Source organism: Perna viridis, chromosome 8 (assembly GCF_037379345.1).
Source record: "Perna viridis isolate PV_CMFRI_1.1 ecotype Kerala chromosome 8, ASM3737934v1, whole genome shotgun sequence".
Taxonomy (NCBI): Eukaryota; Metazoa; Mollusca; class Bivalvia; order Mytilida; family Mytilidae; genus Perna; species Perna viridis.
Window position 1 is genome coordinate 22086335 of NC_142452.1, and position 17897 is coordinate 22104231.

General features: G+C 33.0%; 2 protein-coding genes across 4 annotated transcripts in view; one reads left to right on the plus strand and one right to left on the minus strand.

Annotated features, from left to right (window-relative positions):
• The window catches only part of LOC148609836 (uncharacterized), a 35393-nt gene extending 23030 nt beyond the window's left edge, over nt 1-12363 (plus strand). For all 3 annotated transcript variants that reach the window (XM_088541764.1, XM_088541767.1, XM_088541765.1), the window contains 4 exons: nt 7579-7701; nt 8259-8465; nt 11334-11575; nt 11956-12363. In XM_088541764.1, coding sequence (XP_088397890.1) covers nt 7579-7701; nt 8259-8465; nt 11334-11575; nt 11956-12030 — 647 coding nt within the window. In that variant the 3' untranslated portion in view covers nt 12031-12363. The remainder of the gene's footprint in view (nt 1-7578; nt 7702-8258; nt 8466-11333; nt 11576-11955) is intronic.
• Nucleotides 5007-6931, minus strand: LOC148609837 (uncharacterized). Its single transcript, XM_088541210.1, has 2 exons — nt 6604-6931; nt 5007-6182 (listed from the first exon to the last, which is right to left on the minus strand). Exon 2 carries the CDS (start codon nt 5922-5924, stop codon nt 5007-5009), a length of 918 nt encoding a protein of 305 aa, XP_088397336.1. The 5' UTR covers nt 5925-6182; nt 6604-6931.
• Nucleotides 12364-17897: the final 5534 nt, after the last annotated feature.

Here is a 17897-nt window from a genome sequence, read left to right on the forward strand (position 1 = left end):
ATAATAAAAGTATAACCAAGTGTGACCAAGTGGGGCGTGATGGTAAATGCTGGCCCAAATATAACACGAATGTGGAACTACTTTTATTAACACATAGAAGGCATTGAAAGATCTACAAAATAGAGAACAAAAGGAATAATGAATAAATATACAAAATAGACCAATTATCGTCAAATACATGCAAAGCATAGAAAATCATTGCAAATATTCAAACAACTTGCATAAATCAAATTCATTTGCATGTTCAAAACAATTTAACTTAACGAACACACGAAAAGAACACAAATCATCAATTGAATATTTAAATGTAATACCCACAGTTAACTATAATTGTACACAACTGACCATTTAAAGTCCTTTATAAGTACTCACTATAACAAGGTATAACATTAAATCAATTAAACTGATTCAATGATCTGCAAAATCAATAAAACAAATTGAAATAAAACATTGAAATACAAAAATGCTTTAAATGCAAAGTGCCAGTACGAAAAATGAAAAGTAAGAACATGAAAAAGTAACATCATAAATACCTTATCTGCTGGCTATACTTCTAACAATTAAAAGCGGACATTCATCTTGGCCTCCCAGTTCCACATTGAAATACTATAAAAAGTTCTGAGTATTTATACCAAAATATAGTACTACTCACAAGTGGAAAAACTAGAACATCCAACCTCTAAATATATTAAATCCAATAACAACCAGTGAGCAGATTTTCAGCACAATGCGAAGAAAATGCAAAATGCAACGAAGCGTAAAGTAACTCAGACCACTGTAGAGAACAGATCAAAATTTCGAAAGAAATATAAGTCAATAAATGGAAAACAATAATTATTTTGATAAGTAAAAATCAGCTTGTCCACATACTCCCCAGCTGAAATGTTATCGTCTCGATAAACAATACCAAAAATTAACTCCACATACTCCCAAATAATAGGAACAATAGTAAAATGACAACATACATTTACCATAATCAAAATGATAAATTGAAGAGTCAACAGCACTACAAATCACATTGTATTAAAATTACTAACTTTTGTAAGCAGTTTACTTTGCTAATAAATACTAACTACAATAAACAGCACATGGTAGTCTATTCGGATTAGAATGTTTACCAGCATTTATCCTCGTACTTCGTCTCGGTACCATCAGAGTATCATCATCATCACCGTCGCTCGAATCGTACGGAGTAAGTTCATCACAATCCGGCCGACACTTCAACACATGTTGACGATTCAGCGTCCTGGATATACCAGCTCCATCACTAGGTTCAACGACAACGGTATTTTCGGATGATCTTACCACTCGGTAAACGGCGGAGTCCCAAGTGTCTTGAATCTTGTTTCGCCCATGTACGCCACGATTCCTGATGTAAACCGAATCTCCCTCACGGATTTCAGGATTAAAATGTCTCTTGTCGTGCTGTTCCTTCCTGTACGATGCACGGTCTTTCATCTGCTCCCCAGCTTTTTCGTGAGCATATCGTAGACGATTCTGATGTTCAACAATCCATTCATCTAAAAGAACTTCAGAGTCATTAGATTCATTATTGCACAACAAAAAATCAACAGCTAATTTTGGATGCCGTCCGAACAATAGATAATACGGACTGTAACCAGTTGATGAATTCATTGATACATTGTACGAAAATACAAGTTCTGGTAAATATTTCGGCCAATTTTTCTTTTTGTCAACAGGTAACGATTTTAAAAGATTGTGTAGAGTTCTGTTAAATCGTTCACATTGAGCATTTCCTTCCGGGTGATACGGTGTTGTACGAGTGCGATTAATGTTGTACAGTTTACAAAGCTGGCGAATAACGTCAGATTCGAAATTCCGACCTTGATCGGAGTGTAAGCGCTCAGGTACCCCATAAATGCAAAACCACTCGGTCAATAAAACGTTTGCAACGGTGTCTGCTTTTTGATCCTTCGTGGGAATTGCCCTAGTAAATTTTGTAAAAATATCAGTCATTACCAAAACATTCTCTTTGCCATGTGCTGGTTCAAGTATGGTAAAGTCAATTGCTAAAATTTGTAACGGTTTGTTGGCAATGAGATGCCCCATAGCTGGTCGAATACTAGGTTGCGGCATTTTTGAAATCACACAACGTCTACAATTCTTACAATAATCTTTAATTGTGTTAAACATACCTGGCCAATAGCATCTGGTCCGTATGGTGGTAAACGTACGTTCAATCCCTTGATGTCCTAAATCGTCATGGCACTTTCTCAATACTTTGTCCCTCAGAACAACTGGCAAAATCAACTGGTTTATCTCACCATTTATCGGATCACGTATCCTTCTATAAAATATACCATTTACAACAATCATTCTGTCCCATTGACGTAAAAGAGTAACTAAATTTCTATCTAACTTGTGTATTTCTGACCGTGAAGGTTTAACCTTAGTGTTCCAAATTGCAATAAATTTACTTATTACTGAATCAGAATTTTGTAAATTTCGAATTTCACCTTTGTCAAAAGTTGGTAAAGTTGTATGAGCTTCTTCAACAAAAACAGTTTGACAGTCTTCAGACCTAACATTCTGAACTACATCACCTGGAACTGCTGTACCGGTAGCAAACTTCTGTAGCAATGTTTTTATATCTTCGGACTTTGCAAGTTCTACCTTATTATGTGTTCTAGACAAAGCGTCAGCATTTAAATTATGCTTTTGTGGTCTATACCTGACATCAAAATCAAACACTGCTAATCGGGACAGCCACCTCTGTTCCTGTGCTGAAAGTTTTGACGTCTGCAAATAACATAATGGATTATTATCGGTATAAACAGTAAACTTAGAACATAATAAATAGTCTCTAAATTTCTCAGTTATCGCCCAAGCTACTGCCAATAGTTCTAACTTTCTAGAACTATAATTGTTCATATTTCGCTCGTTCGGTCTTAATGCTCTACTCGCATAAGCAACAACTCGTAATTTTCCTTCCACATATTGAGATAACACAGCACCTAAGCCTTGCATACTTGCATCGGTTTCCAAAACGAATGGTTTATTAAAGTTTGCATATGTCAATATCGGTGCAGAAACTAAGTGTTCTTTCAACGTATCGAACGCTTTTTGACAATCGGTGTTCCAATCTTTTCCAAAAAGTTTACGTGGATGTGGTGTATACTGCTGAGCCAATTGATTCAAAGGAGAAGCAATTTTGCTAAAGTCTCTAATATAACGTCGATAGTAACCAGCTAATCCCAAAAATGATTTCAATTTCTTTACATTTGACGGAACTTCAAAATTTTCTATAGCACTAACCTTGTCAGGATCTGTGTGTATACCATCAGCAGACACCACGTGACCAAGATATCTTACTTCACGCTTGAAAAAATGGCATTTTGAAGGCTTCAGTTTCAGTCCATGCTGTCTTAAACGCTGAAAAACTACTTCAAGACGTTTTAAATGATCATCAAATGTACTAGAAAATGTGATAATGTCATCAAGAAATACAAGCAAAATTTGAAACAGTTCATTTCGAAAACAATGCTGCATTAACCGTTGAAATGTAGCCGGCGCATTGCAGAGTCCGAAAGGCATGCGTAAATACTCGTACAAACCCATAGGAGTAGTAAATGCAGTTTTCTCAATATCATCATCATTCATTGCAATTTGGTTGTAACCAGAAGTCAAGTCCATCGTAGAAAATAGTTTAGCGCCACTGAGAGCATCAAAAGATTCTTCAACTCGCGGAAGCGGAAATGCGTCTTTGTTGGTTTTCGAGTTAAGTAAACGGAAGTCAACACAGAGCCTCAGAGAGTTATCTTTCTTTCTGACCAAAACGATCGGCGAAGCATAAGGGCTGGTGCTTTCACGAATGATCTTATTTTCTAGCAACTTTTTGATATGATTCTTAACTTCCTCATATTGTGTTGGCGGTATACGCCTGTATGGTTGTACGATCGGTTTATCATCTTGCAGCCGAATGGTATGCTTAACGGTAGAAGTGAAACCAACATCATTATCATCTTTTGAGAAAACATCTTTGTATCTATAAAACAACTTTTGAACAGCGTTTAACTCAATTTTGTTAACAGATAGATGGCTTATATCAACCGGCATTTCAAATTGTTTATAATCATCATCAACTTTAGAATTCGGAACATCAGAAAATGGTAAATTACTGTGGAAAATTATTTCTTCAACAGAATCAGTTCGAATGAACTCAATACGTGACCGATTGTTTTGCTCGACTTCTCCTTTCATAAGAATGCCAACTCTTGTTTTTGGTGCAATATAAATGTCATCACTGCCTAAGTTTGCGACTCGAAATGAAAAATGACCACGTTTGACGGTTACAAAAGTGTGTACTACGACTAGTGAACTTGGCAAATGTCCGCTTGATTTTAATGGTTCTATTACGGCATCATATATTCTAGGAAGATTTGGTCCTGTGCCATTTAAAGTAACAACAGACGAAGCAGGTATGCGTACAGGAGAACTAGCGCAAACTTTAGCATAACCAATAGTGTTCAAATGTTCATCTTTAATGCAAGCTTTAAATTGCTCTTTAAGTTTTGAATTTTCCGCAATAGTGGATACTTCTTCGCAAAAGTTCCTGCCAAAATCAAATTCTAAAATGTTTTTACAGCTCCTAATGATATTCATACCTAATAGCCCTGGAACCAATGCCTTCCTTCTTCTTGTGACTGGATCAGTGGAATCTTTCACAATCAATACACCACAGCTTTTCAACGTTTGTCCCATCACTACCATATCAACTTCCACATAACCAATATATGGAATAGAAAGTCCATTTGCAGCCCGAAGCTGCAAAGCTACGTCAGTACGTAATAGAGTACAATCCCGCAGAAATTTATCATAGAACGACTCTGTAACCGAAGAAATAGTAGATCCCGTATCCACTAAACATTTAGCCTCTGTGCCTGCTATGGCAACGGTAACCACCGGACACTTTCCTATCAAATAATCACAATCAACAGAGTCCATATATCCTCCATCTAACATGGGACTCGACACGAAAGATGGCGCTAGTTTCCCTGCTTATTCGGACAATCAGCAACTTTATGACCCGGCCTTTTACACCCAAAGCATAAATTAGAAGAACGTTGTTCATTGTAGGATCTATTCTGACCAGATGGCTTGGAATTGACTGTTTTTGTTAAAGCATCGATCTGCTCACTTTGTTTCCTTACTATCGCGAAAAGCTGATTCATTTTATCATCATTAGAATGCTGATCTTTCAGTACATTTGAATCTACCTGAACTTTCACTTTAGGTACGGGATCATTTATCTCCTCCTCTTCTGACCACATAATCGCTTCTTCGCGGAGACCGAGAAACGTAATGTCTGGATCAGATCTAACTAAACGCTTCAGGTGCTTCCTAAGCATGACATCCTGTACATTTTGGGAAAACTGATCACATAGTGATTTGTCCTTGTTCGGAATCAATGAATCATCTTTTCTAATTACTTTCCGGATTAAATCCATTAGAGCATAAGAATACTCACGTAAGGATTCGCCCTGTCGTTGCACTCTGTCGAGAAAATTTTTCTGCAGCTTTGTGATGTTGTCCTTCCCACCAAATGCATCCTGCAGAACTTTCACAATTCGACTAGGATTCTGTCTAATACCGTTCGATCTATATTTAATTTCTTCCTTGGCTGCACCTTCCAAAAACGAATAAATGAAATCAGCACGCTCCTGACGAGACATTTCACGTGTGCAAGACTCAACATCTTCAAGCCAATCCTCTACGTTCATGTTATATCCGGAAAACTTTGGTACCCTTCTGTCACGCTGAACATATATAACAGAACGTTTCTGGTCGTATAGTTGTTCATCATTCTCCACGTCTTCATTATCATCAGTTGTTTTCATCTGGTTAAGTTGATGCTGTAGTTCAAGAACTTGTCTTTGAAGCGACTTACATGTAGGGCGAGACATCCTTACAGGTATATTACTCGGCAAACTCCGTGTAGTTCACTTGGTAATGTTCGACATCTTCCGGAATCCTATCAAAATATCGTCTGCTTAATGCCTTTAACCTTGCTTTCCCGCCTTGCCAGCAGTCAATGCCTTCTACATAATTGAATTGTCGACGACGCCATTCTGTGACCAAGTGGGGCGTGATGGTAAATGCTGGCCCAAATATAACACGAATGTGGAACTACTTTTATTAACACATAGAAGGCATTGAAAGATCTACAAAATAGAGAACAAAAGGAATAATGAATAAATATACAAAATAGACCAATTATCGTCAAATACATGCAAAGCATAGAAAATCATTGCAAATATTCAAACAACTTGCATAAATCAAATTCATTTGCATGTTCAAAACAATTTAACTTAACGAACACACGAAAAGAACACAAATCATCAATTGAATATTTAAATGTAATACCCACAGTTAACTATAATTGTACACAACTGACCATTTAAAGTCCTTTATAAGTACTCACTATAACAAGGTATAACATTAAATCAATTAAACTGATTCAATGATCTGCAAAATCAATAAAACAAATTGAAATAAAACATTGAAATACAAAAATGCTTTAAATGCAAAGTGCCAGTACGAAAAATGAAAAGTAAGAACATGAAAAAGTAACATCATAAATACCTTATCTGCTGGCTATACTTCTAACAATTAAAAGCGGACATTCATCTTGGCCTCCCAGTTCCACATTGAAATACTATAAAAAGTTCTGAGTATTTATACCAAAATATAGTACTACTCACAAGTGGAAAAACTAGAACATCCAACCTCTAAATATATTAAATCCAATAACAACCAGTGAGCAGATTTTCAGCACAATGCGAAGAAAATGCAAAATGCAACGAAGCGTAAAGTAACTCAGACCACTGTAGAGAACAGATCAAAATTTCGAAAGAAATATAAGTCAATAAATGGAAAACAATAATTATTTTGATAAGTAAAAATCAGCTTGTCCACACAAGGAAACAGATAATCAATTTGTTATTACATAAAAACTTAATATCAATTCTTAGATTTCAGTAAAGCGATTGATTTTTGACAAGTTATAATGTAAATTGGATCTTGCATATTCACGTATTCTTTTTTGTTTTAATAAAACGTCAATAATGGCTACAATACTAGTACTGCTTGTTGCAACATATGTACACGTGTACGATTCGATCCTGAATATATTGCGGAATTAATGCTACCTTAGATAATTTATCAACTTGATCTCTTAAGCGTGGACATACCATGATATATAAAAACTATTTGAAAAAAGTATTTTCCGTAGGAAATCAAACGCAGTTTTTTATGTAAACAAATGTTTGTTTTTAATTTAAAATGTTAATTAAAGAAAAGGATAAGTTAAATCGAAATAAAACAACGAAAATGTCCAACATGTAATTTACAAGTATGGTGAGTTTAGCCATGTGATACGAGCTAGATAATACAGACTGATTGTATGAACCTATATCAAGTAAATTAAGTGTTAAATATTCATTATAAAGCTAATTACAACTCCTAGAAATAATGACTTTCCGCATATTAAAATATAAATGTGTATGTACATGCCTATGGTAAACGTTAAATAACAATATTTTTTTTCGAATAAAAAAGGAGATCAATTTGAAGCTAAGTCAAAACGGGATGAAACCCGAGATAAAATACAAGACAGTTGGACAAGGATTGGACTGATTTCTGCTCAAACTGTCGTACACAAACCAACGTATTTGAGAAAAGGTAAATATTTTTTTCTTCGTGTTTTTTTTAAATTTTGTTTGTTTGGTTTTTTTATTGTTGTGTTTTTTAACAAGATGAGAACTGAAAAGCTATTTAGGAAAAAAAAAGAAATACTGATGTTATTGCATACCAATATCATCATATATGGTTGGATTGCATTTTTCGTGAGATTGCATATTCCAAGAAAATTGCAATCTAACCATATATGCTGATACTGGTGTGCAATGCAAGCAAACCATGGTTTACTCCGAAAGACAAACAGTCGTTTCTCTGTGTATGCTCTACACTATTTCACTGACATTTTGCTAAAGCGTTCCATAGGGTATCATACTTATTTAAACTAAGAATATAAATTTAATTTTACTATATCATTTTGAATAATATGAACACATTGTCTTTTACATTTTCTATTTTAATTTGTACGTCGTGTTTGTGGTATCGGGTCTATAATTCACAATTCAGTCAATCCGAAAGTAGTATACATTCGATCATCTTGTAATAAAAGCACATACCAATATTAATGTAAAAGAATGATCACCACCTTTTGATATTCTTAGAAGAACAGAATCATCTTTATTTAATGTTTCTGTTGACAAATATGTGTACGCGAGCTGTGAAGCAGATTTTTGACCAGGTACTTCCACAACAACTACTTGAAGCATGTCTTAGAACGGGTTATGATCGCATTAAAAGGTTGAAAGAATGGAATATCATTACTGATCCTCAATTGAACAGATTGTATCCCAGCGCTGATTTTCGCAGAGGTGCGTCTTAATAAGAAATATAAATATAGATGTAAAACCTTCTATAAAATGCAGATATTATAGTGGAAGCACGAGGTAAATGATAAATCATAGAAATGAAGAAAAAAAAAGATTCAATACCCGATGACATAGTAAGACCCCCGCCAAATATTGACCTCGGGGTTAAAATATCATAGCAAAATGTTAACCACCATTTTAAAACAATTTGACACCCCCCCCCTTGTATTATATTTTAACTCCGCGATATTTTGCCCCCATTGGTTGTTGAATGAAAAAAATGGGGTTAAAATATCCCAACAGAAGGGTTAAAATATCATAACAGGGAGGTTAAATTATCGCAGCAGGGGGGTAGTTTATTGCAGCAATGGGATTTAAATATAATAACAGTAGGATAATTTTATCCACAAGGGGGGTTAATTTATTGCATCAGAGAGATTGAAATTACATAACAGAGAGGTTAAAATATTACAGCAAGGGGGTTAAAATATTACATCAGGGAGTTGAAATAATACAGCAAAGGGGTTAGTATATAATAATATCGCAGCAAAGGGATAATTTATCGCAGTGGAAGAGTTGAAAATTTATAACAGCGAGAATAAATTATTGTAGCAGGGGGTTAAATATCATAACAGGGATGTTTGAATATCGCAGCAGGGGGTTATTTATTAAATCAGGAATTAATATATTGTAGCAGGGTGGTAAATATGAAACAGGGGTTTGATATATCACAGTTAGGGGGTTAAAACATCACAAATAGGGGGTTAAATATTGCACATGGAGATTTGAAAAATATTTCATTTTTTTTTGGCAAGTTATAAGCGTCAATAGTTTAGTTATATGTGGTATGTATTTCATTATTATTATTTTTTATATGTATTTGTTTCTATTTTGTGACAGGCACAAACAAAATAAAAAAACGGAGCTATAGTTTTATTTATTTGTCACATTCTTTTCAGTAACATAATTTGAGATGTGAACAATTTTTGTTTAAAGGGGCCCAATCAAAAATGTATATTACAAAGATTTGACATAGCTGTAAAGAAGTACCTTTGATCTACAGGAAGATATGATTTAAGCTGTCAACATTTATAGGGGAAGCCATAAATGGTTTTAAAACATTGTATTTGCTGCACATGAATATCTTTATTACTTCATATTTTCATATAGCTTGTCCCACGAATGCAAAATAAACATATAATTAAAGAAAGGGAATTAATCGGTATTCGAAGGGATATAATGTTTTATTAACTGTTAATAGATATATCAAACATTTTAAATGTAAGCTATACCATAAATACATTTCTTAGATTTTTCAAAATAAAACATGTTTAAGTTATATTATAAGCCTACAATTAAATATAATTGTAATAAAATGCAATTAGTTTAAAATATATTTATTGAATATCATTATAACAACGGTGTTGTTTAAAGGAAAATGACACTTAAGCAAGATTTTACATTAATTGTCAAATTCATTTAGATCTCGCAAGCTGACTCGGTTAAAACAGGAGTGTCAGAATGAGAAAAAAAGTTTAGGTAATATGGGAAGTGATTTGTTGTAAAATTAATTTCCTTTCAGTTTGTGTTCGATATTTGTCTTATAATGCAAGATATTTTTTCGTGTCCATTTATGCAGTAGAGGCACTCGGTAGCCCCTTGCCATATTTCCCAAACTTACATTTTTCATTTTCCAGTAGATATTTAAAATGGTGAATAAACCATACATTCATACATTCATACTTCAATTTGTGTAATTGGATTAAAAAAACGAACATTAAATAGTAAAAGGGAAAAGGGACATTGATATCATTATTGATAATATTATTATTACTATAGATAAAAAAAAAGAAAAACTTTGTAACTTTTTATTGTATTTCGATATCATAAACGTGTTAAACGTAGGAAAAGAAAAGTTTTTTTTTGCATTTTAATAAAAAAGATAACATAGCTGGTAACACTCCTTCCTTAGGAGACTCCCTTGGTGCTATAAAATATCCCCTGTTATGATATTTTAACCTCCTCTTTTGAAATTTAAACGTTTATATTATATGTATTAAACGGGGTTAACATATTATATGGTATTTTTACCCCGGGGTCAACATTTCGCGAGAATCAAAATATCAAATGACACCGGACTATGCTGGAACTGAAAACTATTGATCAAATGTTTGAACTCTTGTTAAATGACAACTGATTCATACAAAAATATAAATTAAGGAATCTTTCAATGTGTAAGGTATTTATTTTTACAGAACAATTAGAAAGCCGACATAATATGAAATTACACATATTAAGTAAATGTTCCACGTACATGTATTATTACAGCAAATAATGCAGTTAAAACACACAATGATGTAGATAAAATTGACAAATATTCAATTGCATTAAACACAATAGATCAACTGAGATCAATTAATGGCTAATCAATTACCTATTGTTATATATTATTGTTGCGAGACTATTAGCGAATAATACTCAATTATTGCATTATGACGGGTGCCACTGATGGTGCAGACATGATAATCCTGTCAGAGCACCTAATATTACTCCATTTTTTTGTGGTTGTCAATATTGCTAGTGCGTAAGTTCTCTGTTGACGTGTTAACTTGTTGTCCTTATCTTCAGTTTAAATCTAATTTATTTGAATCGCCACATTGTATATGTAGATCAGCTTTGTTTTCTATTTCCACATTCAAACCGTATCTAGATTTTGACGTATTTGAATTTTACCAATCAAGCCCATGTATGTCTCGGCATGTACATCCAGTGTTTAGATTCATAATCCTTTTCTATACACATGTATGGCAACATAAAAGAAATATTAATTCCACTATGTAAAAACATTTTTTTTTGTATATTCCATGACAGGCTTCTTCATTTCTTCCATTCCATCGGATGTAAATAGTAACTCAAATACTTATGATTTACAACTCATGCTTACGATCCTGATACATCTAAAAACCTTGCCGATTGGTGCAGCCGCCACAAAATTGAACAATTTAGAAAGTACATTAAAACGACTTGAAAACCACAGAAACACTGTTTTCAGTATGACACCATGGGAATTAGATGATGCTAAGAACCAAGAAATATTAATGGATTTGTTACAGGTAAGTATGATATTTATGAATCAGCACTAATTATATTCCTGTTATTGGTTTACTGCCAAGTTGACATTTTGAAAAAGTGAAAGATTATTGAATGAAGATTAATTATAGTTTATATTTCACAAAAACGATTAAAACAAAACCAGGAAATGAGTTTCCACATTTAAAATGTAAGAAAAGGAAAATACAAAATGAAACATTTTTGACCGGAAACCTCTTCCTCGGGTCAAATTCCGATAAACGAAACATATGGTCAAACACAATGCTACAACTTATGAAACTTTTGATACATTTCAATAAGAAGGAGGTTGCAATTGTAAGTTGTAAATATACAATGAACTTCTTTGAACTCTAATGACTGACATTAGTTTGTTTTTCAACAGATTGTGTTGGAGATTGCAGGACCAAAACTCCGCGAGGAATGCAACAATTTCAAGGTTCAAATTATGTATACATAAATCAGAACATAACAATCCCATTGGTATCCTTTTTGTCACTGTTTTTTTTCTTCGTTTTGTTTTGTTTGTTTTTTATAATGAATGTCATTTAAGTCCTTTGATTTTAGATGAATTGCAGTGAGATCAATACCATAGCAAAGGTGCATCAAAATTGGTTTCTCAAAATCAAAGGTTTAGACAGCAGTCTCTGTTTGTGATAAAACAAAGTTTGCGGTTTGCCAACTGCTTTACACCATAAATAGAGGCTGACGTTCCAAAGTAATGTACGGAAGACGGTATCGGCCACTTATTTTTTCAAAGTTTTTTTCTTACCAATTTAAGATGAAAATTTTAAGAATTTGGCATGATAATTTTACAAAATCAAGATAATGAGTTGAAATTCAAATTATGATGACTTGTAAAGTTCATTGAAATTCTAAATTATATCCAGGCAAAGCCATGTAATTATAATTATAAGCAAACCTGTATTACTATACGCCTGTCTACAAGCAAGCCACTGTTTTAGCTTTTGACATCACTTGGCGCCCGTCAGCGTCGTCGTTAACAATTTTTTTCATAAACTCTTTTCTTCTATCACTACTGGACGAATAAGTACCAACCTTGGTAGGAATAAATTGAAGGGAATTCTACCTAGAACAATATGGGGATTTTTTATATACCAAAAACATGGCCAATATTAATAAAAATGATAGCTGTTTTTTGTATATATCTCTATGACCGTTGGATTAGCCAAATTCTGACATAGGGGTAAAAGTGTTCAGCATGATTTGCTTTATCTGAGATAAAATATTCGGGTAAATTTGTTAAGCCTTGTAGGAATTGTTGCCCTTTTTGACGTTTTTATCCCTAATTTATAATATAAGTTAATATTCTACTCAAAAACTTCGGGTCATAATTCAATGAAAGTTGATATTACTTGACCAACAGGCATGAGTATTAGGAATTTTATCCAACATTTACATGGCCGGTTTTAAAAAAAATGACTGCGGTTTATAAAGCCAGATTAGCGATCATGCTCTACCATAATTAAAATTCACACCAAGTGTGGTCCTAATTGGTCTTGATATATCAGAATGAGGAAAACGTCAAACAGGGCAACTCCAAAATGGCTTAATACTTTTACTCGAAAATTTGACAATAAAAAGATCCAATCATACTGTAGACTTTTACCCCATGTTTAAGAGATGTAATAAAACTCCATTCTGACCCCCAATGGTCTGTTTTATGTAACGGTGGCCATGTTGTTGTTTAAAACCCCAAATCAGTTCTAGGCAAAATATTTGCAGAAACATTAATAGCAAATTTAGTACTTACTGGTCAAGTAATATCAGAGAACAGTTTTAAAAAGTTGTTAACGGCAACGAAGACGGACGAAGGGTGAGCTTAAATGAACAAATGGAGTATGCATTATTGTATCTGTAAGATATGCTTTTGTTGTTGTGGTGACGCTGTTAATAAGAATCATTCAGTTGAATTTAAGTTGCAAAGTTTCATATTTTTAGTGTGATGTGTATAGAACCAACATATCTAGAATCTGAATATATTGACGTATATACGAGTAGCCCATTAACTTTCGTTTCTTTGTACTTATTTCTATAGTATTTCATGTTCCTGGTTGTGTGTGTCCGTTTTGCCTTTTCAGTCTTTATTCTTGATATACATTCTATTGATTTCCGCTTGATTCTTGATTCCCTTGATTACTCTTTTGTGAATAAAAAAAGATAAAATTAGCGAGCTAAAAATAAATAAACGGAGTACTTATTAACTAATCTGTAGGATATGTTGTTATTGTTGTGGTTATGCTTTAATTAGAATCATTTATTTGAATTTAATTTGCAACGTTTCATATTTGATTTTGCAGTTACTCAACTTTGTAGAGTAAATGGTACTTGATCCTGTCAACTTCTATTGTTTCCGTTTTTGGCATGTTCACCATTTTAGGATGCTATGATTTTTGTTTATAAAAGTAACATAAATAAAGATAGAATGTGTATGACACGTCTAAATGATATCAACTCAGATTTGTGCTACAAATTATAGCAAACAAATACTTAAACCTAATTTTACGTAAGTGTCGTTTAAATATATTTATCAAATGAATAACGAACATGGGGAATTATTATTGACTTCCTTTCGATAGAAACTATTTTTACAGTATAGAAATGTTTAAACATTGTCAGTTAGATAAAGTTTTTACTTTTTGTAAGCGCATCTCTATATTTTTCAAATTTATTAATACTTTTAATCTGCACAGACTTTTGAAAAAATGCCAAATATAACCAGATTAATTTACGCTTCCAAATGATGCCAGTAATATAATTCATGTTCACAACTAGCACAAGCACACAAAATCGTTAAATATAACTGTTTATAATGATGCATGTACACCTGCAATGTGTAATGTTGTAATAAAGTTTAATTTGATTGTTCTTGTTTTCTGAAATAATTAAATAGTTTTCTGTAGTTTAGAACCTTGTAATACAACGTCATAGAGTACCATACACCTTTATTTAAATTATTACCTGAAAACCTAAAACAATATTGTTCGTTTTTGTTTTGGTTAGTAAAGCCATATCTCTCAAATTCAATCGTTGTATGGATCCCTATAGTTTAAAAAAGACAATAACCCAAATAATCACCCCTGATATTCACAACAACAGCAAAATATCAGGGGTCATGTCAAAATAGAACTGCCAGCTGAACATAATATGTAAAGAGTTACCTCATATTGTAAATCTGAGCTCCTTAGTTGCTTAAGTTGCACAGAAATTATGTGGTTTCATAAATTTACTAACTAGCATACATAATACAACAAACACAGAGAAAAACATTGAAAAAGAAAGACCTACCAACACAAAAGAAGTATTATTCTTCTGTACATCATTTTTCGAGTGCAAACTGGTCCTGATGACTTCAGATCTAACTTAATATTGTAAAAGCGTCCATGCGTAGTATATTTCAGGAATAACGACGGATAAGTAATGCATCTGAGTACCATGACAGTGCATGCTCGCATTTTAATTTATTGTTTCTGTCGTTTGACATTTTGCTGCATTTTGTTTGCTGCACGATTGCTGGGGTTGAACACAGAACAGTGAGGACAGGTATGGATGTACCTAACCAGCTAAATGCAACTCTGAATTTTGATTGTCAAAAACTATTGCCATCTTAATGGGCAAAACTCTCCTTTTTGCATTTTCATTTGACAGGATATGATGGTTTTAACTTCCCCCTGGGTGTTTTGAAAGGTTATCAAATTCATCAATATCTAATTAAATAGAACATTACTTGAGGAATAAACAAATGCTAACATCAAATCCCATTGCATGACATGCCATTATTTAGTTTCTGTCAAAGCTTCAAGTGGATGTGATGTACAGTTGCAGAAAAACGTGTTTACAAAAATACACATATGGATGGACGGAAGGACGGACATCATGTTCGCAAAATAGCTACTAAATCATGTGCACTAATCGATGTCTTGCGATTAATTTTGTACGTTATGCATCGGTTTGTCTGACGTGCCAGAGTCACATAGGTGTTTACGTAATTTACTTATGCCAGATTTTATTTAAAAGCTAAAACAAAAGGAGTATCCTCGATATGGTTTCCGTTATTTGTTGAGTATAAGTCACTCCTCTCTTTGGTTTAATACTTCAATGAATCATTACATAGTTTCATTACAACCCATCTTCTACAGACTTTGATTAAACCTTTAAGGTCAATATCAATTTTTAAACTTATTTTCTGTATCTAATTACATGTAGTTCACCTCTGGAAAATACTTTAAACATGGGCTCAACATGGTCGTTATTTCGTATTTCCTTTAGCAAATATGGAAAAAGACTTTGTTGCCTGAAAATACGTTTTCAAGTAAAATATAACATATACTTCAAAAACTGTTATGATTTTTTCTGCACAAATATTTAACGATAGTATCAATATCAAAAGATATTTAAACTAGTTTGGTACATTCTATACTTGTCCTTGACATAATATTTATTTTGTATTTAAATCATGCGCACCACGAATTATTTACAAGAATGAAGACGTATTACTGATTTACGCTTTTCTCTAACTAAGGTGTGAGTATTTTCTTAGTCAAGTCTTTTATAATCACGTCGAAATAAATGAAAGCCAAACAGATCTAATAGTCTCCCGTCATCAAAATGATTTAAACAATCAATCCGGACCATTTATTTTCTGTTTATGTCTATATAATGTTACAAAACTTGTACTTTATCCTAACAAACTGAGAGTAAGGGGTCATTTTAATGACACAACAATAATCGGGATGGTTCAAAACATTAAATGTAAACAAAATATCGACCGATTAAGGCAGCTCATTATGTTGTGTTTCCTTTACTTCATTTAATATTCACTCGGCAATCGATCGTTTTGCTTTAAAGTTTGTCACTTCACAGAACTTATAGCGTCACGCATGGAATCATTATTATAATGGAGTAAAATATGATTTTCATACGAGTCCATACAGATTTTGCTGTCTGCGAAAGAAGTCATTGATGTCATTGATAACGAAGATCATGAATGTAACCAAAGGAAAAGATAAAACAAAATGATAAACTCTGCATGACAGTGGTATGGAGAGTTGAATATAATACGAACAAGTTATCACAGCTTTAGCCGAAATCAAGTGAATCACATTGGAAATCGTACACATATTAGTTATTGTTAACGTTTGTTTACTCGCGGAATGTTTCTATTTTTTAACAGGCAATACGAAATAACTTGGTTGGCGGCAGTTCACACTTACAAACCACAGTTTATCAAAAATGTAAACTGGAATGAACTAGGTTGTTGAGTATAACTGTTAAAAAATACAACATTCTTACAATTTATTTTTAATGGATGAAAATACAAGTACACGTATTAATAACTGACCCTAAATCCAAGCATACAACTTATCACAGAATATGGTCGTCTACTATAGTCACTGATATCGTAATCGTCAAATCAATTAGATAATGCATTCATAGGAAACACATACATGTAGTATGTTCATACACAGTCCTAATTATATTACAAGTGAGGGATATTGGTACAAAAAGTCAGTTTTGCCTGGTCGTTCATCGTACATACACTAATGCAGCATTGTACACAGGGTGTATTATTATGAATTAGGCAACATTCAGGATAAAAATATATGGATCTTGTGCCTCCAATTACAAACCAAAATAAAATATGATATAACATTCTTGTATGTAAGCATTATTGTTTTATTTCAGTGGTATTAATTTCATATGGTTTCTCATGTTGATCCTCAGTATTGTTAGCTGGTCATAATCTAGGTTGTTACTTTAAGGTCTCTGATTGGTCTAATTATTGTTTCTATATTTAACTTTACTTTTAGGTGAACTGGATCACTGGCATGAGTTTTTGAAGTCAGATATCTTGAAATTGATACATTTTTTTAGATCTGTTTTGCATTTCGGACAGAGTTCTGTTTATGGTTTTAAATTATCATATTACGTATTAGATTAGTTTTAGTTTTGTTTCTTGGAGGAACTTGAGTTTTCATATTTTTTATATTACTACTCAGAGCTTTCTTATCTCATTGATAAGTATTTGCATTTAAGTCTCATTTTCATGACTTATTGAATAGTGCTTTTCATTGTTTTTTTGTTTTTGTTTTTGTTTTTGTTTTTGTTTTTTTTTTGTTGGTAATTTTATATCCACATTGGTTCATGTGCTGTGTGAGACCAAACGGAATTAGGAAATTCATAGCCCTTGGTACCTGACATTTTGGTAAGCTTTGTATGATGATTTTGTAACCTTAGTTCCCAACCATTTAATTTAGTTTTCTAGTTCAGTGTTGTTGTTACAATTTTGACAATAGTTATTATCAA